A 27,411-nucleotide genomic window follows, 5' to 3' on the forward strand; every position below is an offset into this window, starting at 1 on the left:
CACTAATTAAGTTCTCTGCAAACTAAATAGCGCTTTTTTTCTCCTACTAATGTTCCCCTCTTTTCCCAGGAAATCCTTATTTCTGTCAATTAGCATTAGCTCACTTAAAAGGGAGGGCACAGCATGAATTCAAACAAAAGTCACAACTTCGCCCAGTTATGCTTCAAAGTTCAGTTTCCACGAAGGTTCAAACCTCAGCTTACTGAATGAACGTGCCTAATAAATCATTCAGCAGACAGAAGAACTACGCTTCTTTTGTAAAACCAACCCTTTTCCATACATAAAACTCAGCACTAAAAAGCCATCCGAACACTTATTTCTACTGTACATGAATGTATGGGGCGCATTTTCCTTTGAAGAAAGAGGACTCAATAAAGCTGTAAATGGCAGATTACTGCAAGAGGCTGAAAGGCTCCTAAAAGGGTGCTGTACATACATACCCTGCAGCAAGGACTGCTGCATGAGAACTAAAGCCACAGAGGGTGCAGTCCTGCCCAGTGGCAAGCAAATTCGGAATCAAGAGCCAGGTGCCTGCGACAGATTATACAGATTATAATACATCGTGTTAACAAATGGTAACGCCGCCCTGCTCCAGAGCAATGACACCTGCAGGAGGACTCCACCCGGAGAAGTCTGCCACCTGAACCATCTCAGAGCACTTCTCTCTGTACATTGTGCATGATGAAGACAAAGACCAGAGAGCAAATGCAGGCAGAACATTTTCTGGTTTTAGAGAAACTCTTAGAACCCGTCACTCAGCTGTTCCCAAGAAAATGTTATGCTCCAAAGAAAATCAATTAGACAGAGGGAAGATGCTTGGTAACAGATGTGGGAGTGAGAACGATACTGCCCATGTTACGCAGACACATGGAAACATAAAAAGCAGAATGAGGAACTTGAACGTCATGCGGAGCAAAAGGGAACAGAACAACTTTTTTTGAGGGAAGCAGAGCAATGCTGAAGTCCTTGCCTGGCAGTCAAAGTGAATACCAACAGGAGAGAGAAACAAATCAACCACAGAATGTGAGCACCACAAATGATCAGAAATGTAAACTAGAAGGTACCGTTACAGAAGACACAACTGAGGAAATTCCTAAAGAATTAAAAATCTGTGAGTAAGTTATTTCGTTTTGTAACTCAACTGATTGTGTTTAAGGAAAAGCTACTGGAACGCTAACAAAGAAAGACGGTTTACTAAACCATTTAAGTAGGTGTGAAGGAGTTCAAGATCTTTCAACAAGTAACCGAAAACATCATGAAGTGGTCTGGAGAGCTCCAGCTTGCTTCAGGCAGCCTCACTGCCCAACAGCAGCATCCTGATTGTGGAGCAGGAGACAAGGAAAGGAGGTTGAGAAGGCAATTAATAAAGCTTGTGATTAACAGCACTTGCCCATCTGTGATTTCTTTACTGTAGCACTCTTTCAATTTCATAGAACAAAGACAAAAGTGCCCCTTACCAAAGGAATAAGCTACTTTGCACGGCAAGCTATTCTGTTACAGAGATTTCCTTATATTCAGCTCAATTCTCTGTATGTCTTTACGTTACCAATGCCCTCTGCATCCCATCCTAAACCACATCTGCTGCCAACAGTCACACCCTTTAAATACATTTAAGAAGGTAGCAAGCACAGCTTTTCAGAACGCAATCTACACGCTGTTGAGGATGATGAATTACAGTAATAAAAGTTGGCTCTAATATCAAATTAGATCCTGACTTATACACCAAATATAGTTCTTGAAGAGCATGCCTCAGAACATGGATGGTTTCCCAAAACGCTGATCAGTGCTTTTGCAAACCAATGCTTTATGAATGACTAAAGCAAATCTAGTCATACAACCTACGAAAGCACAGCAGGGCATCCAAGAAAAAAAATGACTAACAACTGTTTAGTTTAAAAGGAAAGTCTTCAGTCCTTTTAAACTCAGTAAAAAGAATAATCTGGTAATGCGTTTAGGAAAAAGGCAGCAAGAAAAAAGGAGAAACTTAACTGAATTTTAATGGAAGAGAAATCACTTCAGCACTTCTTAAAAGGCTGTATTTTATTTTAACCCTCAAGCTGAACAGGCTGACGATACAACTACGGTGAATAAAAAATAGCTGTCAATTTCCTAGCAGAAACCTCAGAGCATATACTTAAGGTTACACTTCCACCTTGATTAATTGGTAAAATGGGGTCTGGATTCAGGAAGTACCAGAACAAGAGAGACAAGAAATAACAGAGAACAACAGGAAGAAACGGACAGGAGGCAGTAATGAATAATCTAACAGCTTTCCAAAAATACACTGCATTATCTCATCACCAAGTATTTCTTACACATCCCCCGTATTTAATACAATCTTGTATGTGGTGTGTGTACCTTCAGTAAAAGCTGCCTGTACCTTGCGAAGTACCATAACAAGAATATCCACCTGTCCACAACATCTGAGGTGGAACAATTGCTCCTACCTCCACAGAACACGTCTCTTGGCATTAGTTCAGCTTGTGCATCTGACAATTGAGTCCACAGTCAGTTTAACTGTTCTCCCATGAACTTGTATACAGTTTCCTCTTGTCCACTCACACTGCAACAAGAAATTTTAAGAGCTGTCAACCACAACAATTAGTAACAGCACTTGAATTTAAAGGAAAAAAAAAAAAAGAGAGAGAAAGAAACCAACTTTTATATAAAAATAACTTCAAGATTTTTTTTTTGGTGAAAGTTAGATTTTACATTACACTTCAGCATTAGGAAAAAAAAGTTCTGTTGTATGACGAGTAAAAGACACTGTAATGCCATTTGGATCCCTGGATCTAGAGCACTCAGCAAGTCCCTAAAACAATTGCTGCATTCAAGTGAAACCAGGACTGTACCACTGGAGTTGGCAAAAATGCAATAAAAATATCAGCTACCAACTAATGGGTTACTTGATTGAGGTCAAAAAGGGAAGGCCGCCTAGTCATTATCTGGATTCAAACTGTTTTTCTATCAGAAGTCAGATGTCTCACTTTTTTGCAAAAGAGGAATTTACCAAAGCTTAATTAAAATCATTTATTCTCTCTGCCATAAAGAAAGGAATTCGACTTGTGATGCGGACAACAAATTCAGGTGTTCGCAGTTCTAGTCTGCAACACGTTCTTCACTGAAGAAGGGAGAAAGATTTTGTATGTCAGCAGTGCTCATATTCCTAGGACACAAGTAACTAACTCTGTAGGTAAGCTACCAAATGAAAAGATAATATGCAATGATAGGCAAGCAGAACAAGAAGTTGGGAAGGGAGCAAGCTTCAAATAAAACTAAACTGAAATATGGCAAGGATCACAGGAGGTATGTAAGAATAACAAAAGGAATGGATTCCTGCCGAGGAACAGCTGTGAGCTGGAGGAGGGAGGGAGAAAGTCCACTTAAATCCACAAGTTACAGCAGTGCAACAGAAGTCAGTGATTTGAAGGGCCTAAGAGGACCAAGAAGGTGCACCTTATCCGAAGAAAAACTGAAAAAAAAGTCCAGTGAAGAGTGAAGGAATTAACTTCCAAGTCATCAGCAATTCACTGCTTTTCAATGTTTCAAAAATGCATTTGCGAGGATAAACTGCTTTTACCTTCGTGAATTCACTGTGGGGGACTGCCTATTTATTAACACAAAATTACCATCTCGTACGCATGAATTTGGTGTCTGCTGACTCAGGCTATTTATTGGAAATGAGAAGCCAAGACCTGAATATAAAAGAACACTTCTGAGATGCACAAACCATTTTGCTACAGTGCACAAAGCTGTGTAACTTTGTGGTTATTTCTTTAGGACCTGCTTCAAACTGATCCAGCAAAGCTGCGCACACACGGATTCAGATAACCTAGTCAGAATACACGACAGCTCTGTAGGGAATTCTGTAGCACCCTGCTCAATTTTAACATTCGGTGTGTTTCATCCCAGAAGATGAAAACAGAACAGATCTCTTCCTCCGGAAGAGAGGTCTTCCTCTGTAAGAGATCCCCCTGCACACTCCAAGAACAGTAATTTTCTTGTCCATAGTTGTCCCACAGAGACACTTTCAAAAAGGACTTTTCCAGTTTTTCCTCCCACTTTCATCATCATTCACCTGTGTCACCCTTCCTAAAGCACAGCACTTCACACGGCTGCCAATACGTCCTCTGCAACTTCTCTTCAGTGACTCTGGCACGCTGTGCAGCCGGTGAAGTTACAAGAATGACAGCCAGCACTACACTAGTGCCACAGAAGTGCTATGGAAGTGAAAGGGAAGGAAATGCCACGGTTAAAAAAGCAACATGCACAGATATGACAAAGCACTGGACACTTATAGTCCCACCTCATTACATTTAAAGACTAGAGGAATAAAAAAAATCTGTGAAAAGCAATTAAGTTATATTTGGCTATAGCCAAAACCAGATTCTACAGCATTTCAGTACAGACAACCCACAACCTCCCTCTCTGCACATTTGAAAAAAAGACAAAAAACAAACAGTAAGTTCACTGTGCCTCGATTTTAATAGGAAATGGCTTAGTTTACAAATGCTAAAAGCCGTTCAAAGCATATTCCGTGGTTTAAGTTGATTTGTGGGTCGAAGGCTTATTGATAGCTTTGGCAGCAGAAGCTCTGTTACTGCTTACTACATAAGACTTAAGGTGGCATAATTAAATGCAGCAATTTACTTCTCTAAGACAAACAAGCAGCTTCGCTCTGCCAGCCTTGGGCATGATATTATCATACTTGTGACTCTTAAACCAGACGTTTCTATTATTTCATCCTTTTTCAATCAAAAAGGACGTATCTTGCAGGACACCTACAGCCTAAGTTATAAGTGGGACCCCCGGGCTATCCTTACCACCGTTCCCTGTTGACACAAAGAGATCCTAAATTCAAAGACTTGACAGAAAATTATCCACTGCATTAGACACCTCTTCCGGATTAAAAGCCAAGCTACATCACACCTGCACAAATCCTCCCCTAAAAGCGATCCTTGTTCCATCACCGTTCTCATCTGACAAATGTAAACAGCTAATTGCATAGCTCCACTTACATTGCAAACACAAAGAGAGAAGAACAAGCAAGGGAAAACACTTGTGGCATAAAAACAAACAATTAGGAAGCAATTAAGACCGGACATCCACTGCCATGCAGTATACACAACTTTCACACTGAACAATGCCACCTTTGGCGTGTTTGTTTCTTCACTTTAAACTGATGCTTCCACGTGGAGAGAGAAGCATCCGAGAACATCTGCAAGTGTCAATCCTTCATTTCACCAACGAGATGTGCCCCAAAACAGCCTATTAGTGGCAAGACTTCTTTTCAAGCCCAATTCAAAGCTCCGACACCTTGCAGGCTGAGTGGGGTCTGCCCAGCTCTGTTACTCAGAGGCAGACTCATTCTTTCCGAAACGAAGCCAGCGCCTGCGTAAACTGAGCTCTGCAGTCCTCTACCGCCGCCCTTAACGATAAGGCAGCAGCACTCGAGCACTGCTGGCTCCAATTTATTTGCGTTTCATGGTATGCAAATTTGGTCAGCCGCTTTCAAAAAGCATACATTAGCTTACCGTGACAAGCAGACATTTCACCAAACTCATCAAGAAAGAACAAAATCAGTGACAAGGGAACGGCAAGGACTCGACTGTCTCAGAAGGCAGCAATGCACACAGAGCCGGATGAAGTCTGAGGACAGGCCTGATCATACACCCAAGCTAATTCAATTGCCAGTTTGCACAGAAAAGAAAGAATCCTCCTCCCTGGCTTTTGCCATGTTCACACACTCCTGCTGCTTCCGTTACTCTAGCACCATCCCTCAGTCTCACTACACCATGACCCCAAGTAGCTAAATTAGCAAAAAACTAATGCTGCCAAAAAGGAATTCATAGTTTTCTGCTGTTTAGCTTCCTCAACCAGCTCGTAAGAAGGATGACAAGTGCATCAGCACACTGCACCCTAATAAACTGGTTTAGGTTCTTCAGCAAAGACAAGTGAGGAGGGAAGCGCACTTTAAGTAGTGTTTTTCAATGGTCTGAGAGTTGGAAAATGACTTATACTACAGGTAGTGCAAGGGGAACACGGACACTTCTGTATGAGTTGTAATGCCTTATTCATCACCATGGTTTCTGGAAGCTTGCTGTTCTTTGGTTCTCCCTTCCTTAAAAGCGACGAGCTGCCAGCCAAGGGGCAAATCTCTTGACAGCAAGCCTTTCAGAACAGGAATTAAACACAGAGTTAACACTGCAATTGGAACTATGTACTTGAACAACATGACACACCAACTTCAGATGAGAGTGTATACTTCAACAGCCAACCATTCAATGAAAACTATAAGCAGCTAAAAAAAGAGGAAAAAAAAAAGTAGAAAAACTACTTCCTGTGTAGTTCAGGGTCACAGCTGAATCCATATGAACTCTACCTCTAAAGAATCCTTCCGGGTTCCTCAAAACTCAAAATTACAGTTATTAAGACTTAACGAAAACAAATCTTTAAAAACTTGGCAATAAGTTTTGCAATCCCCTCTCTGATTTACTTATAGGCAAACTCAAACCTTTCATTCCCAGTACTCTTCAAAAAAAAAAAATAAAGGAACTGAATGCATCGATTTTGTGGTAAGGCAACATATTCATGTGTCCAAAGCCTTTACCCTGATCTCTTCTCTAGGAACCCAGCCGGCACAGCAGTATCACATTAGTCAAAGCAAAGAATGGGTCATACTCTCTCCTGTAAAACCTGTATTTTAAAATAAAGAGAACAAAATTATCTAACGTTGTACAAGCACATGTGCCATTTCTAACAGTTTGTGAATGCCTACACATTGATTTTCAACGACTGAGATTCCAGTTCAGAAGTGCCTAACAGTCTGCTGTGGGAGTCCTTGCTAAAGAGGAGAGAAACACCACTTCTCCAGCTTTTAATTACAGAAGGAGCACTCACGAAGCACTCAGCTGCTCTGTTGGACTAGAGTAAGCTGAGAAACTCTGCCCACTTTAAACAGCTTTTCCAACAGGTTAAGTAGCAGCAACTGAGCATCCAGGAAAACTAAAGGAGAAGGAAATAGCCATGATGTTCAAGAGCAGGAGCAGGCAGGGAAATCGGAAGGGCCATAACGCTCTTAAATCCAGAAACAAAACCACCAGCTCTGATTTTGATGCTGCTCCACAAGAAATGTAAGGGAAAGAGGAATGTCCCACTGCACCTTCCCCACATATTCATACACACAGAAACTCTGACTTCAAAAAAAAAAAAAGCACCACAACAACCCCCACACAGAACAAACTGCTAGAGGCTCTACCATACCGTGTTAGGTAGCGAAGAGTACATCTTTCCCCTCTTTGGTTTACAAGTTAACTTCATTTTGATTCATAAACCAATTCCCCCCTCAAACAACGGCTACTCATCCCCACCATTACGTGGCGTTTCCATCAGCTCTTGGTCTGCCAAAGTCTCACCACTTATGACTGCTTATACAAATCCAGTATTAAGAAACTCCTGGAACACCATACATTGGAATTTTCTGAGAGGGATTTACAGACTATGCAGACAGCTTTTATATAAAAAAATCAATAAAAAATACGGTTTCATAATATCAATAATAAAAACACTTTCCTTTTAAAAATAAATTACTTTTATCTAGCTGCTTTTTTTACATAAGTTTTGCCAGCGTAGGATAACACAAGCGTGTTACCATATGGCACGCCTACCAGAACTATCTTTAATTTTTTTTTGTGGAGATGTAAGCTACAGTACCTGCAACTAAGCTGTAATTTCTTTTAGAGAGAACTTGTCAAGTTGAATTTTTTTGGAACTAAAGATATTTTCTAGTTCAATTCCCTTTTTTTAATTATTTATTTTTTAATGGGATGACCTATTAACCATTGCAGAAGTCTGTAAGAAGCGTTTTCAGAAAGGAAGAAACTGATCAGAAAGAGGAGATGGTGAAGCTGAGAATAACAATTGCTGTCAAAACCAAGTTGTATTAATTCAGTGACTCGTCTCAAAAGACACTCTTTTTATAATGTTATCCATAGTGAGAGAAGACAATGGTTTCCCTTGATTTTTCTCCCCATGTAGCTTTGTATGTCACTGGCCCTAGCAACAGAGAAGAATAGCAACGGATTCGTCAGTGGACAAGGACCATGCAACGGGCTTGCGAGGGGGGCCCCAAGCACCCTGTGTTATCCAAGCACAATCACCCTGCTATTTGACAGCAAACAAAGTCTGCAAGCAGAACGTGGCTTTTGATACCGTACTTGAGTGTCAAACTGACAAACTGCAGCCAAGTTGCTGATGATAAACCTGCGTGACAGGTTCATCGTAATTCAGATAAAGTGTTTCTAAACACTGACAACCCTGAGCTGCTGCACTTCTACTGCGCGTTCAAAATTGCGAGCCTGTTCACAAAAAGAGAACGGGACCACACAGACAAAATACAACTTTGTTACCTCCGTACCAAGGAAACTTGTGGTGAAAAAGGGGGAGAAAAAATGCTCTGAAAATCTGTTTTAGAAGTACTATGAAAATGTGAGGGTTTTGCAACACAAAAGTTTGAACTACTACATCAGTAAAAGTGTAAAGATGTCCAACTGCTATGACTGAATAGCTCTATCAAGAAAACATGAAGTTGGAAAAAAGGTGATGCTGATTTCCTGGATACCAAAAAAAAAAAAAATCAGTACTAGCAAGTAACACACAGCTTTCCTGGTCTCCCCAAGGCCTACTGGGCATCTCAGGAAATTGTTTTTTAAAAATCCATTTCTAAACTGCAGATGAGCAAATGAGGTGTCACTGACCACGCTCTGCCAACAACAGCTGTGACAGCTTTGCCAGCATTTCTAGCTTTGCCATGCAACAACTTCAGTTTCCATTTCTATTTTTCAACCAGCAGGACTACTGGAAACAATGGAGGTGGGGGGAACGGGGGGAAGGTTCACTTTCCTAGGTTTCAGAAGGGTCTGGAAAAAGAAACAAAAATCTCATTATTGCCTGTGACAGAGGGTGGAGGGTTTCATGCTTTTCCGTTACCAGTTAGCCAAATGCCACGGAGCGTGAGGCTGTCTAATTTGCAAACCAGACTCCCAGGACACCGTCGTACGAGAAACCCTGTCCCCCTTCTCCATTGCAGCAGCTGAGAATTATGAAGGAGGGGGACAGCTGGGCTTCTCATTAGGAGCAGCGCTCCTGAATCTGCGGACAGTCATTTGTGCCCACCTCTGACTCGCAGCCCCGACCCTGCAGCTGATAGGTGTCTTTCAAATCCCTCTTGGGGCAAGGCAGCACGAGTGCAATTACAGGCAAGCTGCTGTGGTACAGCAGGGTTAAAAGAGAAAGGCAACGCGGAGGTTCGGAGGACGTTAGCTAGCGTCGGTGTTACCCGTCTCCACACAAACCCCACTCGCTAAAACCCTCCCATTCCCCTGATGAAGTGTCTCCTCGGGAAGCAGGCTGCACGTACATCTGGTGGTTATCAATATAAGCCTTTAACAACTGTCAGAGATTATGACAGCAGTCCCACTCGCTGCTCGCACGTAACTCTGGCCGCGCGCTCGGTGGGGCAAGGGCCTTGGGCGAGCTTCGCTCCGCGAGGGATCCCTTTTCAGCCGCTTTCGTTTCCCTGCTTTCCCTAGAGCGCATCTTCTCCTTAATTAATAGGTCACTGAACCGGCTTATGTTAATTGTCAGAAGTACCTCGTCTTTGTCCCCAAGGGGAGGGACCGAAGTTCATTCAGTTGTTGTCTACGAAGCGAAATTGCAAAATGCCAGGTTCTGCACGCACCTCAATTGCCCCTCGTTCCTCGGGGAGCTTTTTAAGGCCGCAGCAAACGATCGCCTCCCCATTAGCGCCATCCACCCTGCCAGCGGTCCTTCGCCGGGCAGCCTGAGCCCGGAATTAACTTTGAACCGCTCTTCTGAGTACAAATAACGACGTAAAGGTTAAAATTAAAGACCGAACAGGCTCCGGAAGATGGGTGTTTTCCCCACGAAGGCTGCCCTCGCCTTCCTGCCGCTGCCTCGGGGCCGCCCGGCCGGGAGGGGCCCGCGGCCGCCGTTAGGGGGGCACAAAGGCAGCGGGCGGCAGGGGCTGGGGAAGCGGGAGGGGACGAAGGAAGGCGCGGAGAGGGGCCGGGGGCAGCCGCCCCTCGCCCCCCCCGGCCGCGGTTACTCACAACAAGAAGCTCATGGCGATGGCGGCGGAGCGGGACCGGCGGCTGGGCTGGGCTGGGCTCGGCGCGGCTCCCAATGGCAGCGGCGGCGGCGGCGCAGGGCGGGCGGCTGCGGGGAGAGCGCCGCGGGGCGGGGACACGGCGACACCGCCTCCCCTCACAGCCCGGGCCGTCGCTGCTGTCCCCTTTCGGTTGTTCGTGTGACCCCCCCCGCCGCCGAACGACCCCGTCTCCAGTGCCCCTCACACCTCTCCCCTCACACAAAACGGACCCCGCCAGGCTCTGTCCCCCCGCAGCCCCGGGGGACCTAGATGGCACCGGGCAATACTTCAGGGCACGGGCAGAGCATAAATGTTGTGACAGCCTTGGCAAGTGAAATCCTTTCTGCTCTGTCCCCTGCCTCATGTACCCTGTCCTGTGTCAGAAATCGAGCATTCCCTGACAAATTTGTGTGGCCTGTCACACCTGTACGCGGTGGAAATGTTGACATTTCTGACAGTGAACCCTCAGCAGGGCAGCCCCCTGTTTTTTGTGGAGATATGCTTGTGGTAGTAGCCTCTGGGCAGCATATAAGAGCCCCACAGTTACTTACCAAGTGCTGTGGAAGAACTGTGAAAACTGCTGAAGCGCTATGGCCTGCCCGTACCCCTTTTCTACTCCAAATTGTTTCCCCAACATCCTGTGGAGCGAGCCTATGGGATGCAGGAACAAAGTAGTATGCTTTACGTTAGCATGTCGTGTCACATTACAACAGAATTACTTATCCAGATTGCCCTAAAAGGTCAGTAAATGACATTATCCTCATTATCCTCACCTTGCCACAAAAGGGTGCAGCTACCTAAACCCACAAGTAATCACCAAGGTCATAAAAGGAACAGGGAGATCGTAAACTTCTGCATCTCTGCCCTCTTCACTAACAGCTGTGACTAAACAAATGTACCAAAATGGCTTCCAATATTTCAGAAGTATCAGTGTTTGATTTTCAAACAATCTTTAACTAAGCTGGCTGGGGCCAGCAATCAGCTAAGGAATGACACACCTCAAAACTGAAGATATGGGCAGCTGCAAACTCCCGAAGTAAAAAAAAATAAAAAAAATCCAGTCCTGCCTTCAAACTCTTGGCAGGTCATCAACACCGCCTTCACCCAGTCTCTGCCCTGACCTGCCTCACCCTGCGCAGGTGTGGGTTAAAACCCACACATCCTCCCATACGCAGATATTTTACCTACAGCACGGTCACAGTATTATTCCAGTATGAGACGCTTTCAGAATAAATGCAACTGCATCTTCACTGGCATTGTTCCACCAAATGCAAACCAAGGGAGCACAGCGCATTGCAAAAGACAGCCCACTGTTCATTTGACACCAGATGACAGCTGCAGGCTGTGTTTTTGGGGTCTGGGACTGCGCTCCCACTCCCAAACCAGGAATGATGCTCTTTGGTCTTGGGCTTGTCTCAGCTGCTTTATAAGCTCCAGAGGAAACAGAGCAGCATCCAGAATGCTTTAAAGTAAAACCTTATATTCAAACCCAACAAGGGCCACACATCCCACTACAGACTTGGCCACATCCAAGTGGCACCTCTTGACAGAAGAAATGACAATCCCAGGAGGTTGTTTCACATGAAAACCTGCTTCTTTATAGGTCAGTAAGAAGCCAGATGGATTTTGGAGAGGTGACAAGACAGACGGCCTGGCTGTCTGTGAGGTTCCCTCCTGCCCCAAGAGGATTGTGTGGCTGCAGGCTACCCCACAAAGACTACGGCTGCAGGTAGGCCAGAGGAAAATCTGCTTTTGGATTCATTACGGGGTAAATTCAGTACATCCAAACATACTATAATCCCACACAGCGTTAAGTTTCTGTTGGCACATCATGGGTTTCTCTCAGGTAGAATGCCTTACGTGGTAACATTGAGAGTTGTCATATTCTCTTGTGCTTTTAAAAGCTGAAACTGCATTTTCCACATCCTGGCTCCATCCTCCTGACCAGGTCCAAAATGCCAGGTCAGTGTATTTCTAAGTGAATGAAAATTACACTAGTGTTTTAGGACTCTTTTAAAACCAAGTGTTTTACTGGGCAGCAGCAGAGGCTTAATTAAAAACCAGTTCCCAATGTTTGCAATTTTCCTTTTGGCCACATTAGTAAAAGCAGGCATGAAATGGGGCTTGGGGCACTTTTTAGCAGACTTTGTCAGACTAAGTTGTCCACGTAAATCCAACTCAAAAACACAGTGCTGACCTTTCTGACACATTCACGTTGGGACACGAATAACCTGCATTCTCTTTATCCACCCATACGCTTCCTTCTACCCACAGAACATTTTATTTTAGCGGCAAGTTAAAATTAAATGTCTGTTACTGCCACAGTCAGTAGGAAACACTTTGCCCGTGTGGCTGAAAGAAGAAATGGTTACATAACTTGTACAGTTGATGTCTCAAATTAGTATTGGTCTGCTCACGATGGCTAAGGGCCACGTGAAGTGCTCACTTCAGACGCTGCCGATACAAGGGACTGGCAGCATGCTGCAGTCTTACGTAAGGATCAAACTGCTCAGTGATTCAAGACACAGTGAATGTACCCAAGCCCTGACGTCTGTCATTTTGGTTTATCCATTATAATGTAGAGCTTAAAGAATTACTCTGAAAAGGCCCTCAAGCTGAAAAAGGGCTTTGGTCCTGAACTGAAGTTTGTAGCAAAGATTATAACACAGCTCAGTAAACACAGAACATTCAGGGTGAAAAAAAAGTTCTAAAATTAAGAGCTGAATCCTTACTGTATATGGACTACAAAAAGGGAAACAATTTTATTTTGAAATGTAAAAAAGTGTCCACATACTGAACTCCGTAAGCATTCTATCCATATTCTAGATTAAACTTGTCTAGCATCGGACAGTTTTTCAAATCAGATACTTGCCTGTGCATTAAAGTAAGGGATTTAATTTGTGTACAAGCAATACCTAGAGGACCAACTACAGAAATGTAGTGAAGCATTTAAGTATAAATATCAGATTGAACCTGTGATATGTACTTGTAACTCTACAAAAACCACAACACATGAAAAAATTGCAGGAACTATGTCGTATTACACAGCAGTCCTGAGAGTTGCCATAATCCTGGAGCTGCCATAATCCTGAAGCTGCAATAGTATATCCCATCAGCTTTGTTACTGCTGGACTGCAGAAAGAGAAATAAATACAGCACTCCGTGGCATTCCACACTGTTACAGTACTCACATGTATACAATTCCTGATGCAACATTTGTACACAGTTGTCTCAGAAATCAATGATTTGTGGAGAACCTTCTCTAGAAATTTCAACAGCATATAGAGCATGGACACCATCTGCAGAAGGTTCACAGTACTTTAACTTCTCCATGCAAAATACGCTCTTCCTCTTTTCCAGTCAGCGGCCTCACTCAGGCTAAGCTCGTTATCTCCTGCTGAACGCTGAGAGGATTGTACTTGTACAACTCTGTAACGGGCCCATCTTTCATAGAAAGCGAGGGAAGGCCCACTGCTTGAATAACTTAAAATAACAATTTCAGAATACACTCCAACAGAATATAAAGTCAATTTTACTTGATGACAGATTGCATTGATAAATAATGCATCCCAACACTAAATATTTTAGTATGAGCTGACCAAACAAAAGAATAGCTAGTATAAGTTATTTTTAACAATAATCTTTTTAATGGTGGGTATTAAGAAAAATAGTATCTTACAAGGCTGGAAAAGGCTGCTTGGTCAACAAGCAGCATGGAAGGGGAATCTTCTTAGCCTCTTTATTTTTACTTAGTGTAACTGATTTCCTCTGGTAAGTAAGATTCACTCAACATCACTACCGAAGAGTGAATAAATGCAAGTTCTATCGTCGTAGGATGATTTTCTTTTTTTTTTTTTTTCCTCCAGTTCCTGTTATCAGAAGTGCAGGGGTTTTGCTCCCTCAGGCTTGCTGAAGCTCGGCCATTCCTGGAAAACTTCGCTGTCGACAGATGCCCAACAAAATGGTGCCCTCTAAAGGTAACTTGCACACACTGACAAGCTACGGGACACTCAGCAGTGGGCTATGTTTCACTGAACTTGGGAGGCAGGTGCTTTGGAGGTAAAGTGAGTAGAAGACTCGTATCTCCGTTGAGGAGAATCAGCCTTACACCTTGTCTGGATCACAAACCTTCAAGAACAATTAATCTGCATGAACGAGGAATGCACATAGCATTCACTTGACGTGTATGACTCACTAATCTGCTTATTCAGTGACAATTTACAGCATGACAGCTAGCCTAGAAAAAGAAGTGTTTGAGAGGAATTACAGTAATTAATTTTTGCACCAGTAAAGTTTTCTCATTTAAAGAAGGTTTTAAAGAGAAGCCTGACATTTAGAATATGAAAAATCTTGAAGGTGAAACACTTCAGTACCACTAAAGGAATAGACATTACTTGGAAAATAAGTATATGATTCACCTTGAAAATTAAGAGTAAAAAATTGAATGCTATTGCCAAGAGATCATGTTTTAATTCTTTTAATATTTTAATATTGTTTAATAATCTATAAGAGTCTCTAAAAGAGTTTACTGCATGAAATAGTTTATAAAAGCAGCAGCTGTCAACAATGAGATGACTTAGGATAGGTTGTTTACAATTTCAAAACACTGATAAGAAATGTTCAAGGCTTCTGAGATATTAATGGGTTGGCAGTACTACAAGGTGAAAGACTTCTGTTGAAATCCTGAGACACTTGGATTGATAGCTCGTGACAGCTTGATAACACAACACTTGAGGATGCCAAGACTGGAAGTAGAGGATGCAGGACAGCACAGGACCATCTTCCCTGTCACGGCCATCCATCGCTGCCTTCCTGACCACACGACAGGAAGGTTTGGCACGTTGTCTTCCCGACATACTGCTCAGATCCCTCAGGTCCCCCGGACCTCGGTCTCCACACCTATTTTTCCTTCCCTTGGCTAATATGTTCCCTTGGCTAATCTTTTACGTTCCCGCTCTCTTCCACAAAATGGTTAAGGTTGGAAGGGACCTGTGGAGGTCACCTGGTCCAACCACTGCGCTCAAGAAGAGACAACGAGCGCATGTACCCATCTTTTTTTTTTTTTTTTGGTTTTCCCTTCCTGCCGTGCGTTTGCTATTGACACCACCACACTGACGGTGACCCCTCTCCCCTCTCCCGCCGAGCGCGGCCCGGCTCCCGCCCCCCGCCCCCCGCCGCCGGCGCCTCCTGGGAAGGGAAGGCGGAGCCCCCCGGCCCTCGCCCCGCCTGCCCATGGCCGCCACCGCCGTCGCTCGCCGCGGCCTGGCCGCGGTGCTGCTGCTGGGCCGCCGCCGCCTCCTGCCCTGCCCGTCCCCGCTGCCCGCCCGCCGCCTCCTCCTCAGCGCCGCCGCCGCCTCCCTCCGGCCGCTCCGCGCCGCCGCCCGCCGCTGCAGCCAGGTAGGGGCGGGCGGGAGCGGGCCTAAAATGGCGGCGGCCATGGGTGAAGCGTGGGGGGGGGAAGGGGCGCCAACCGCCCGGGCTGCCAAGGGTACCGCGGGTGACAGGCGCTCGCCTCTCTCCTTCTTAGATATTTTTTTTTTAAAAGGTGTTTTTGGGGTCAGGTTGTAGGCTCGCCGTCCCAGGAGGGTCAGCTCTCGGAGCAGGACGCGGAGCTAACCAAGGGAGAAAATGAAGACGCCGTCTTCCTCATCAGGGCGCAGGGATTCCCCTTCTCGTGCTCCGAGGAAGATGTGCTTACCTTTTTTGATGGTAAGGAAGATCATTTACCTGAGTGATGGTTCAGTGTGGTGTTATTGAAACTAATACCTGATAATTAGTGAAGAAGGAAAACAAAAAACATACAGACCACTACTCAAAGCAAGATGGGTTTTCAGTTCCATCACAGCAGTTCACACATATAAAGCCAATAATCAGCTTCCAGGCTACGGTCAAGTTTCTAGTCATCTTCCAGCAAAGTGTTTTACGTTTAATTGAGCACATCTTCCCCTTCTTGGTCAGTGTTTCAGTAATAAAGTTACACTGATCCACATCTAAACGCTTGACTGGAATACCATTGTGGTTGGCTTTCCTCCCCCCTCCTCTCTTTTTAATCAAAAAGTGATGCTTACTGGGTGAAACTTCAGAGTTGCTTGCCAATGCTGATCAATAGGCTTTTGCTCAGCTTTGTAGAGCTGATGCCCCCATACTGTAATATTAAGATGCATCCCTTCAGTGTAAGTTAGGTGATCAAGTTTTTAAATGGTTAATAACCTGATGAACTAAATTCAGTCTCTTTGAACTCCTAGAGAAAGGAACGTAGAACAGGCAGAGCATAAATGATTGAAAGGCGCTATAGCATTTGTTCAAGATTTCAAGTACCTCAAAAACAAAGTTTACCAGCAATATGAGGATATTTATTACCCAGTTATACAGCTGTGGATGCTATGGGATGCCAGATCACTTTCTTCTCAGTGAGAAGCATTGCATATTAAAGAGAGTGGTAGAAGTGTGAGTTTCTTAACCTGTGCTTCAAGACAGGTGAATGGCTCCATGCAGAATTTGCTGTTTTAGTCTGGAATCAAAAGACCCCCCATGTTTGATACAGTTGCGTATGTTTCTGTATCACGTGTTCCCTGATTTCTAGGCTGTAGAATTCGGAATGGTGAGAACGGCATACACTTCCTCTTAAACAGGGATGGGAGACGCAGGGGAGATGCATTGATTGAGCTGGAGTCAAAAGCAGATGTCCAGAAAGCCTTGGAAAAAAACCTGAGATACATGGGCCCACGCTACGTGAAAGGTGAGTTTGAAACAGAGGTTGACTGACTTGAAGGAAAGACGGTGGACTGAATAAGAGCTGCATGAATACCAGAACGTACTTGTGCCAGGGGGACAGTCAGGGACAAAACTAGCGAACAAAGCATCATGGAGTCAAAGCTGCTTGGGCCAGGCAGAAAAAGCAAAGCACCTTGTGGCATGAGGGGCAGCACTGGGGGGACCCTTGATTGCATGGGGAGAACGGGAATGAAGGTGCATGCATGGAGGGAAATGGTGCCTTAGAAGAAGGTGCCTGCAAAGTGCTACCTTCTGTGTACCATGAAGGAAAACGTGTTTTGTGCCTATATTCCTTGCAGTTTTTGAAGTACATGATAGAGATGTAGAGGGCTTACTGCAGAGTCTGCAGAATGAGTCGCAAGCCATCAGTGATGGAGTCGTACTACTCAGAGGCCTCCCGTTCAGCTCCACTGAGGATGACATTGCAGATTTTTTCTCAGGTAACTCAAAATAGTTTTTACTCTTGTTTATAAGGTGTTCTGTGCTCCAAGTTCATGCTTGGTCAGCCAGTCATTCCTCTAAAGGAGAGCTACAAGAGCACGTGCAGCCATGAACACCGTAGCAGTGTAACAGGTTGCTATCCCCCTGCAGTTAGAAGGCAACTAAAGCTTTATTGAACAACCTTCAAGATTATCAGCTACCTTTGACTTTCTGCAGGTCTAACCTAGTTTTGGTACTTGCAGCACTCATTTTAGGGGAAAAATAAGTGAAGGGAGTAATCTAGGTTCAATTTACTTCTCCTGGACTGCTACCAGCTCATAATTTGCCATAGAGGAAAAAGTATGCCTGTATTACAGATAAAGCACAAGTGAGTGCAGCATGGAGCCTTTCAACAGTATAATAGTAATAGATCACGTATGCCAATGTTTAGAACTCAGCTAATTTTTTTTTGTTTGTTTTAAATAATGGCTTATTCGTGGTTGTGAATAGTTACTGCACAATTTCTCAGCCAATCAGCTACCGGACAGTATGTTTCCCCCTGCCCTCAGGGCTGGAGCAGGCCAGGTGGCTGCTACGTACACTTACTAGGAAAGAAGCCTTCCTGGTGTTTGTAGAGTTTACCTTTTTTAGACAAAAGATTAGACTGTAGAGTAAACCAAAAACACTTGTTCCTCATGTTTCTGCCACTCCAGGTAGGCATGCATACAGTTCTCCAGCATTAAGGCTCATGATAGTCAACGATGCCAAAAGCAAAGGCTGCTGATAGTAGATTTTTGAACTGATTGCCAGCAGTTAAATAATGTTTAAAATCAATCTAGTGCAGAGCTATCACAATGAGGTACCTAGGAAAGCATTTTGAAGTTGCTGTTTCTTTGGGAGCTGGTGAGACCATTCCAGAAGGTCAGAAAAAAAACAATAAAAGATTACAAAACCAACCACAATCACAAATGTGTGCTTTCAAAAGTTCACAAGTGTAGGAGCCCAGCCCAGTATGCACTGGTATAATCACTGATTAAGATAGAACTTGCAGCTCTTGGTCTGTATTGTGTCAGATACAACAACTTAATGGTTTACAGGCTCCCCAGAAAGATATTACACATTTAAAAAAAAAAGTTAAGTAAGCTAGATTTCATCTGGATTTTAAAGAGAAAGGAAACACAACCCGAATAAGAGAACATTTGAAGAGCATTTGTGCTCTGGACCTCCTTTTGTGTAGAACTTCCATTCATTTGTTGTTTTTGTAGTTACTTGAAGCCTGAAGTGGGTTTGTTATTAGCAATTAAGGCTTCTGTGAAAACTAGCACAAGTCCTATAAACCAGAGTTTTAAAAAAACAGGAGAAAAATACAGGTATACTTAGGCCAACATGACCAGTTGTTGCAGGACTAGGGGCTACTGGATTAATTTGTCAAAAAACAGAAGTGAAAGGGCACAAGTTTGAGCACAAGTTCCTAACATTGTAAATACTTTTTTTCCTCCTTTAGGTTTGAGGATAACTGACGTAGCTTTTGTTTACCGTGGAGAAAGAAAATCAGGAGAAGCTTATGTGCAGTTTGCAGCTCCTGAAATGGCAGCTAAAGCCCTCTTAAAGCATAAGGAATACATGGGGAGTAGGTAGGTGCTCTGCTGGAGTTAACAGAGTAGGACAACTTGACATGAACCACGCGGTGTGACTTACAGCTTGCCTCTTAGCTTAAGGTATCATGCGCATAGTTTTATTGAAGCATGCGTAGAACCCAGTTTTTAGTATCAAATTCCAGAAGGAATCACAGTAAAATCTCTCAGAGTGTGTCATACTGTTGCTTTATGACTTGGAACGTATCCTTTTTTAATACCGTCTTCTGAAGAACTCTGTGTTTCCTAAGTGTTACCTCCTCTGGTGAGGTTTTCTGAGGAGCCTTGACAAAGATGGGGATGAAAACAGAAAGCTTTGTGCGTTGCAGAAGCCCCTTCACCGCTTACAGCTTAAGCAAATTTGGGGCTCTGTCAAAGAGTGTTCTTTTGAAGTTCTCCTGAAGCCAGTCTCACCCTGGCCCAAATTGGGTGACAGCATTCAGGGTGGGGAAGAGTTACACAGGGGTAGATCCCGCCTGCCCAGTCACAAGCGCACAGGGATCCTGCACCTCCTGCAAGGCTTGCTGTTGCCCAGGCTTCTGTGATGGGGCCCACAATACAGGCAGCCCTTCCCTTCTAGTTCCCAGCGCTAAGTACAGTCAGTGTTTCCCCGTGGATAGCATGTCGTACAGAGCTCGACTCACCGCACCTCTGGCTCGAATCCATTGCCTCGGCTGACTGCGGTCAGGTACCAGCCTCCTTGGTGACAGCATCTGCCTGGGCTGTCCTCCTTCCTCAGCACATTGCATTTAAGGGCCATTCTCCAACATGCCGAGGCCCCACACTATGTACTTCCCACCTGAGAACTTCCCTTGCCTTAAGCAGAAGTATTTGCAGCTTTTTTTCCCCACCATCCCAAAGTACAATCAAAAAAAACCACTTGGTTTTACCCTGGTTGGCTTTTAGAGTGCTCTCTGATAACTCACTGATTTACTTTTCTGACTGCCAGATTACAAGAAACCTCTCCCAACCTTTTCTTCTCGCAAACCCTACAAAGGGCTTACTTCCCTTCTATTTCTTTACTTCCTGTTTCAAGACTATTTCCTTGTGTTTGTCCCCCCACCCATATTAAAAGAAAACAGCTGCTCTGCAGGTGTGCTCAATAATTCAATAGGTGTCGCAGCTTGACACAATTCCCTACCCTCCAGGAGGGATTAATTAATTCCCAGTCTGCCATTAGTTTTTTTTTTTTAACCTTTCTTTCTGCATGACCAGCCAAGGAACTGAGTAGTTTCCAAACCTGCTGCCAGTTTGCTCTCGTTCTTCCTGGGTCATCAGTTTTGTCCAGAAACAGACACTGTGCTGAGCCTGGGCAAGCGGGTGCTGAGCTGTAAGCTCTGTCTGGCTGTACGTGGGGTGACTTCTCTTCCTGAGGCTGCTCTCCGTAGGCAGGGAGGAAGGCCGCCTCACTTGGATGTGCACGTTCTCTTCTCCATCGCATTGTTTCTTCGGTGCTCTGGAAGCCACCTGCTTGGGCGCTGGTAGTTAAACCTGCTTGAGGCCCAGCTGGGTGCTGCTGCCGGCTCTAAAAGGTCCTCATAGGAGAGTCTGAACAAGGGGTTCTGGGGTGGGTGGCTAGAGATGCAAGATACTACCTTGTTAATGCTTTTATCTGCTTTGGGGTTGAATTATTTTTTTTTAAATTGGGGATTTGGAGGGTTTGAGATAAAGCAGTTTGCAGAGGTGTATTGGGGAAAACAGCCTCAAAAGGACGCATGCTACTGCAGGAAAGAGATCGTGGTTTTTGAGTAACGCTGTATTTCTGCAGCAAAACATAGCTTTGGCTTGTAAACCTAGTACTGCTATAAGAATTTTGGGTAAGGCCATAAACTAAAGACCTTGTCTAGAACAAACTGGCTCACACTATGTGGGTTTAGACAGGATGGTGACTCTCATTGTGCGTTGAAAAGGGCTTTCATAGACATAACTGTACAATTTAAATGAATTCTTCAACACCTTTGCTTGCCAGCTAAGCCAGACTATGTACCATGGCTCTCGTACTTAGTTTGTGAGCACAGCTGAGCTGGGAAAACATCCGGAATTAATGGTACTTTCTGAAATCCTTGTTGTCTTTGTGGTGGGCCAAGAAGTGCCATGTAATCTTTTCCTTGTAATTTTAGATATATAGAAGTATACATAAGTAGAAAGCAGCAAATGCAAAGGCATGTGCCTTATCACAAGCAGATAGCGACCGTCCCCAGACTGAGAAGGGAGCTTGAATTGATTTCTGAAGGAAGGAGGTTGAGTGACAGTGGAAGCTCCGATGCCAAGAGACAGAACCGTGAGTCGCACCTTGTGGCATGTGTTCTTTGAGGCCCCTTTGTTTTTACCCTCATTGCTGCTGTGGGCACAGCCCTGTGTGTCTACAGCTTTCAGATGAGGAAGGTGGTAATTGCAAGTGTTAATGATGTTTTCCCTTGATCCAACAGAACTAGGTAACGAAGAAACAGAAAGCTCCGGGCACTGTTCAGAACCTGGGAGCACCTCATCATCATCACACGTTGTCCACATGAGGGGTTTCCCTACCCAAACTAGAGCCCAAGACATAATAAACGTGAGTAGCAGTAAAAGTACGCATCGAGTTCAGTTGTAACTACTGATGTAAAGCTGCTCAATCTGTCCGGCTGAAATGACTGAAAATTTTTGCTTTCTCTACGTCAGCCCTCAGTGCTGCGTGGCACTGAGCGTTGGGAAACTTGAACCAACATTGCATTGCTGAGGGACAGTAGAAGGGTTGCGGGCTCCCCCATGTGCCCTGGCCTCACGGGTGCAGCGGTGGTACCTGGGGAAGGTGACAGCTTGCAGGGCTGTGCTGAATGGTCACCAGTGTGAATTGAGCGTCCTTTTGTACCCTTAGCTGAATTTCTGCATAACTGACTGTACAGAAATAAATTTCCCTGTCCTTTTAATATCAAATATATTTCATTTTAATAGTGTATGGTCACAGAGCAACTGCACCCGCATTTGATGCCTTTGGTCATTGTACAGAAGGGTGCTGTGTGAGGCTATTTTTTTCTGTCAGGAGTTACCCTGCCAGGCAGGTGCAGAGGGCAGGAGGCTGCACACCATGGGGCAGGTGTGTGCGCATCAGCCTCACCCAGCTGGGAGGGGACTTGAGCTGCTCAAGCGCTCAGTCCCTAGGGTTGGACAAGCTTTGTGAGTAAAAACACGATGGTTTCTGGTAAGAGTTTTTTCTGGTAATGCTTTCCTTCCCCCCCCTTCCAGTTTTTTGCTCCACTGAAGCCCACAAGGATCATGGTGGAATACAACTCCCATGGAGATGTCACAGGAGAAGCAGATGTGCATTTTGAGAGCCACGATGATGCAGTCACTGCAATGGCAAAGGAGGGGACACAGCTGCGTGAGTAAAGAGGAAGGGGGAACCTACAATGCTGAGACTCCCCCCTCCTCAAGCACTACTTCTTGTATAACTACTTGTAGCATCCTGTGCAACAGGATTGTCTTGGAACTAGAATTCCAAATTACCCTAAAATGTTAAATTAGCTTTCTGGGAGAGAAAAAAATGCAGCAGCTACAAGTCACTGAACACAAATTACCTCTCATATTGTTCCCTAGAGTGCGGTACCATTGAATTATTCCTGAATGAACATCCAAAGGCAAAACAGGACTGCTAGTGACAGGGGCAAGATCACAGCTTCGGTGAGCACATCCTTCTATTCTGTTGCTCCTGTTCTACTGCTAGCATGCTTGATATTTTGCGTTTCACATGGCTTCCAGGCTAAAATTGAGAGCAAGTGGCTGAGGCCGATCATCACAGCTAATCTGAGGGCAGGCTTCATGCCTCACACGCTGGCCCGTGAAGCCAGAATCCCCAGGGATAAATTCTTGTGGCAGAGGGGCAGCAGCCCTTGTCTGAGGTCGCAGCCAGCGGTTGCTGCACTATCCTGGCACTGCAGCACCACACAGAAACGTGCCATGTTGTAGCTGAGGCCTGCTGGAATGTGCAACAGTGCTTCTTCCCCTGCCTTTTTCCTCCTCCCCTTGAAGCTGTCCTACTTTTCATCTGTTCAAGGTTCTGATGGGGCCATATTCCCTGGCACAGACACCAAGGAGTGGCTAAGTATTTTTTACAGTCGCAGTGTCCCATTGGCGCAGGAACGCCCAGAACCGTTCCTGGCTTTTGTGCTGGGACTTGGTCCCAGCAGAATCAGCTCCCCCTGTGTAAGATCAGCTTGAGCACCACGTGAAAGTTACTCACCTCTTGGAGGCTGGCTGTCTCATCTTACCTTTTTGCTGACATACTTCACCACTGCTGAATTCTACAGTTCCATTATTGGTGACCATAATTAAGAATAAGATGCAGTGGTACATTTAAAAAAAAAAAAAGGGGGACACTAGTAAGCTGCAATGAGGTAGTGATGGTTTTTATTTCTCTCCCCCACCCCTTTCTTTTTAGGCCCGAGAGAACACATTCCTTGGGTACAAGCATAAAGATTGAGTACGAGTGTCACCGCTCAATTACAAGGACAAACTATAAAATTTAGTTTGGATTTATGTAAAAAGCATGTAATAAACCGTGTTGACATACTGTAGGAAGGTTGTCTGTCCCCAAAGTAGAAAAAGCTGTACTGGAGGAACAGCAAGTGCTGCAGGATGGAGCGGTTCTGGTCTCCAGCTGTGTACTGGTGTACAAAGCATTAATAAAACACCAGTGTGGGCCATTAACACCACCCAAGCGATTGAAGATCCCAGTACACAGAATGCAGCAGGTGTGCTGTGTAGTATAGCTAATACCTTGTCCCTCCTGCCATGCTTCTCTCGTTTCTGCGTTGGCATCTGTTACTGGTTTTGAAATGCTTTCATACCCACAGCCAAAGCAGAAGGGAAAGCCCATTCAGGACGCAGGATACAGAGGAGAAAGTTTTTATTGTTGCATGTGGAACAAAATTAACAACAGAAAAACAGCCTTCTGCTCCGCCCCATCCAAATGTCCAGGTATGAACCCAAAAATCCAGCATTACCTGAGCAAACATGCCTTTAACATTTGCAGCATCACCAGGTGTAACATCCAGTACTTAAAAGCAGAGCCTTTCACCAAGATAAACCAGGGAGGCAGCGACTGTTGACGTGACTGACAGCCAACTTGGTCGTGCTCTGGTCTTTCTGAACGCCAGTTTCTGTTACAGCAGCCGGAGCCGTATTTTGAAGGGTTTTCAGCTGCCTCCGTAAAGGGCTGCTTGTTCATAGAGATCTCGTGTAACGATAAAGGACCTGCTCAAGAACTGTCCTGCTTTTTACACGAAGATGATCACAACATTCACTACAAGCAAGCGGAGCGGCAGCCACTCCTGGTGAAGCAGCAGAAAGCTACGTACAGGTCACAGATAAGCTGTGATTCCAGAGCTGCAAAATTGCTCGGACGCCCCAGCAATAAAGACACTTCACAGTGAGTGCCTGGTTTCCAGTTTAATTCTCCAGCACTGAAGTTGCATGGGTCAGACTTTCTCCTGGGGGATGAGTCACTGTGGGTTGGGTGCAGGAATTTGCTATCCCAAGTGTGTACAACGTGTACACAAAGCTACTAACAATAAATTCAGTATCTCGTGCATTATCTATGGTGTCTCACCCCTTCAAAGCAGTGTTTGCTCACACTTAAATTCTAGGCTTTTCCAATTTCAACGCTATTTACAATTTTTTTTACCTACTTCAAGGGATAGCAGCAAGGAAATGCATGTGGTAACTACCACAGGGGGACTAAAGAGCAGATAAAGGGAAAGTTGGAAGTTGCTCCCCTCTGTTTAGTGCTCTATGAAGGGCACTAAGAGGAGTTGGAGAACTTGGGTGGCTGAACACACTGAGGCCTACGGCGAAGTAGGAAAGGGGAAGTTTTTGGTACAAACTCTAGCACCAAGCACATAAAGAACCTCAACTCTTGACGTGCTTTTTAGTGCAGTTCCAGCCAGTCTAGTGAATGGAAAATTCTCTCTGGGGCGTTAAACCACTACCCCCAATAAAATTTCTACAAAACCAAATACATTTGTCACATATAAATACATCAGTTTTCTCCAGATTACAAAACATACTGTGGCCCTAAAGTCTGAAGTCTCCCAGTACAGAATAGACCAAATAAACTATGACATACTGCGTGCTTTATGAGGAAGCCACCACTGCTTTTTGATAACATGCAATTCCTTTTAACAGCAACAAAGATAGATGTAGCATGAATCACAAAAACTCTAAACTGGGTTTGGATCAGGATTTCTTATAGGTGCAAAGTACTTTGACTTCATATCACCTTCATTTTGATCTGAAGCAAAACCAGTGAAATATGAGCTGTATTACAACCACTCTTTCACATGCACAATGGAGAGAAGAGAGGTGCACAGACATGGCCCTAAAACCTCTGTGTAACAGTATTTTGTATTTAAATATTTGTGACTCAAATTCCCCCAGATGCTGTATCAAGATAGGAAGCAGAGTTGCAGCCTTTAGGACTGACCACCATTTTGTGGCCGTGAAGTCACAGTGAGGGTCTCTGGTAGGAAGGTCAGAGATGCCTTAAAGCACTTCCCTGCTAGATCAGTGCAGGTGAGCTCTCACATCACACACGCCTTAAAAAAAAAAAAAACAACCTTAGCCCCCCCTCCAAAGTCCCTAAAAAAGGATAATTTCACAGCTGTTTGATACTGATTTGCATAGCAAGCCCACGGCCAGAGGACTGAAGAAACTAAGCCAGAAAACTTTTTTTTTGGCGTGTTACCTGGTCTCTTTCACCTGGCACTGAAGTAGCACGGTTGAGCCAGATTGTCAAAGGCAGCAAGGAAAGGGGAAATGGTATTTCAAGTGCAGCCAGACATGAGGATTAAAAAATGCTCCTGTTTTGCTTTCAGTGAGCCATTGCTTAGCAGCAGCATGCCCTCACATGACACGCTTGGGGATGACAACATTCCTGACCTGTACACACAGACACAAGGCTCTTTTTGGGGGTGGGGGCTCTGTTCTCACAGCGTCCTGAGGCTGCTCGGTCACACCTTGTGGCTACTCGATGTGAAATTCCCCAAGCAGTTCTCCCTGGCACAAGCTCAGGTCTGAGAACTGGCAGATTTTTCTACAGGGAAGGCTCAGACTTCGTTTTAGTCGCAAGAGACTAAATACCATCAAAGCTGCTTCCCCCTCTGACTTCCCAAGAACACAGGCAAGCATCTTCTCTTCAAATTCCTCTTGAACAACCCCAGAGACATTGATTAGCTACAACAATTTTTACGGTCACCACTCTCTGCAGCCCGGCTCCTACAAGGGACTGGTTGAATACTGCTGGATGAGTTGCTTGTGACAGGGATTGCAGACGGACTCCGGGTTAATACTGGACGGGAGGGGCAGCTCATTTGCTGAACAGGCTTCGCAGAAGATACCGCCACAGTTCTTGCAGATATTCTGAAACAGGAAGAGAAGAGAAAAATTAAGGGATGCTAAAGACACTTGAGTTTTTTCTCATTAACCTTCAGTCAAATCAAATCCTCTACTGGACTAGAGAAAGATGCTCAGAATTGCACTCTTGCCCCCTCTGAAGACCAGAAGTTTTTCTTGTGCTTATAACATCAGAGAAGAGCAGGTGAGGACTTGTAGTGAAGTGGTACGAGTAATCGGTAACAAACCATTTAAGTTTTGACTCAGTTCAGTCTCAACTTACAGCTAGAGCATTTTGTCATGAGATGGACATTATTATTTTATAGTCAGACAAACATACAGGAATGACAAGTCTTACTTGAAAGCTCCCTGGTCAGGTAACCTCACTGTGCTCACTAGCCTCCCCCAAAAAAATTTCCAAGGAAATATTTGGAACCATGGTACTGGTTCATCTTCAACCTGGGGTGGAGGTCAGAGCCTTGTGCCGGGAGCTAAAGACTCCTTCCTGCTCTGGTCTGTCCCCAGATCCCCACCAGAGCTTTCTGGTGGGGGTCTTGTTAGGAAAAATAGGGGAAAACAGCAAAACGACACCTAGCTTGCCACTAAAGTACGTGCAGCAGTACGGCCAGGGTGGCTGCTGCACTGACAGCAGTTGGTATCGGTGCCTTGACTGCTGGCCACAAAGAAGGATAAAAAAGTGATGTTTGTGGAAAAAAAGGCAAGAGAAAAAGGTATAGTGGCTGAAGTGGAGAAGTAACAAGCATTAACACCCTCTTCTCACTTCTGATTGATCCCAGAGAAAATCATCTAGTTAGAAAGGAAATGTGCTGCAAAGGAGAAGGAAAAGCAAACCATGGAGCGCAAGCTGGGAACCCTCAAGTGGCCACTGTCTAACAACTACATCTTATGGGTCAAATACACAATCAGAAAAAGGTTAATTTCTTTGTCCCAGGTCACTAGTAGGAAATCTGCGCTACTTGAAGAGAGAAATCGGAGGAAATGCACATTCACCACATGGCCAAGGTGACAATACCAGCCCTCAGTTAC

At 44.7% G+C, this 27,411-nt stretch overlaps 3 protein-coding genes across 12 annotated transcripts in view; 1 reads left to right on the plus strand and 2 right to left on the minus strand.

The window, feature by feature from the left end:
- The window catches only part of MOB1B (MOB kinase activator 1B), a 52,023-nt gene extending 31,495 nt beyond the window's left edge, over window positions 1-20,528 (minus strand). The window contains exons 1-2 of one of the 3 annotated variants that reach the window (XM_083835331.1): window positions 19,646-20,528; window positions 10,720-10,819 (exon numbers count right to left, since the gene is read on the minus strand). In XM_083835331.1, coding sequence (XP_083691457.1) covers window positions 10,720-10,819; window positions 19,646-19,745 — 200 coding nt within the window. In that variant the 5' untranslated portion in view covers window positions 19,746-20,528. Of the gene's footprint in view, window positions 1-10,130; window positions 10,272-10,719; window positions 10,820-19,645 lie in introns of those variants that run through there. The other 2 variants (XM_083835332.1, XM_083835333.1) reach the window with 2 other exon arrangements.
- Window positions 15,364-24,407, plus strand: GRSF1 (G-rich RNA sequence binding factor 1). Of its 5 annotated transcripts, none has more exons than XM_083835281.1 (10): window positions 15,364-15,565; window positions 15,730-15,877; window positions 16,752-16,907; window positions 17,242-17,382; window positions 18,867-18,996; window positions 21,117-21,277; window positions 21,426-21,550; window positions 22,222-22,357; window positions 22,573-22,656; window positions 23,414-24,407. In XM_083835281.1, exons 1-9 carry the CDS (start codon window positions 15,401-15,403, stop codon window positions 22,629-22,631), a joined length of 1,221 nt encoding a protein of 406 aa, XP_083691407.1. In that variant the 5' UTR covers window positions 15,364-15,400; the 3' UTR covers window positions 22,632-22,656; window positions 23,414-24,407. The 5 variants fall into 5 exon arrangements, with proteins under 5 accessions (XP_083691407.1, XP_083691408.1, XP_083691409.1 ...); XM_083835282.1 differs by having other exon boundaries at window positions 23,829-24,407; XM_083835283.1 differs by having other exon boundaries at window positions 24,008-24,407.
- Window positions 23,865-27,411, minus strand: part of RUFY3 (RUN and FYVE domain containing 3) — a 60,073-nt gene continuing 56,526 nt past the window's right edge. For all 4 annotated transcript variants that reach the window (XM_083835263.1, XM_083835268.1, XM_083835264.1 and 1 more), the window contains one exon: window positions 23,865-26,391. In XM_083835263.1, the coding sequence (XP_083691389.1) occupies window positions 26,248-26,391 (144 nt within the window). In that variant the 3' untranslated portion in view covers window positions 23,865-26,247. The remainder of the gene's footprint in view (window positions 26,392-27,411) is intronic.

The sequence above is a fragment of the Anser anser genome (genome assembly GCF_964211835.1).
Source record: "Anser anser genome assembly, chromosome: 4".
NCBI lineage: Eukaryota > Metazoa > Chordata > Aves > Anseriformes > Anatidae > Anser > Anser anser.

Excerpts from the sequence above, each read along its gene's own strand:
- GRSF1 (XM_083835281.1), top strand. The coding sequence starts at position 15,401 with ATGGCCGCCACCGCCGTCGCTCGCCGCGGCCTGGCCGCGGTGCTGCTG. Across the intron at positions 15,566-15,729 it reads CCGCCCGCCGCTGCAGCCAG|GTTGTAGGCTCGCCGTCCCA; the intron begins GTAGGGGCGGGC and ends TTTTGGGGTCAG. Across the intron at positions 22,358-22,572 it reads AAAGGAGGGGACACAGCTGC|AGTGCGGTACCATTGAATTA; the intron begins GTGAGTAAAGAG and ends ATTGTTCCCTAG.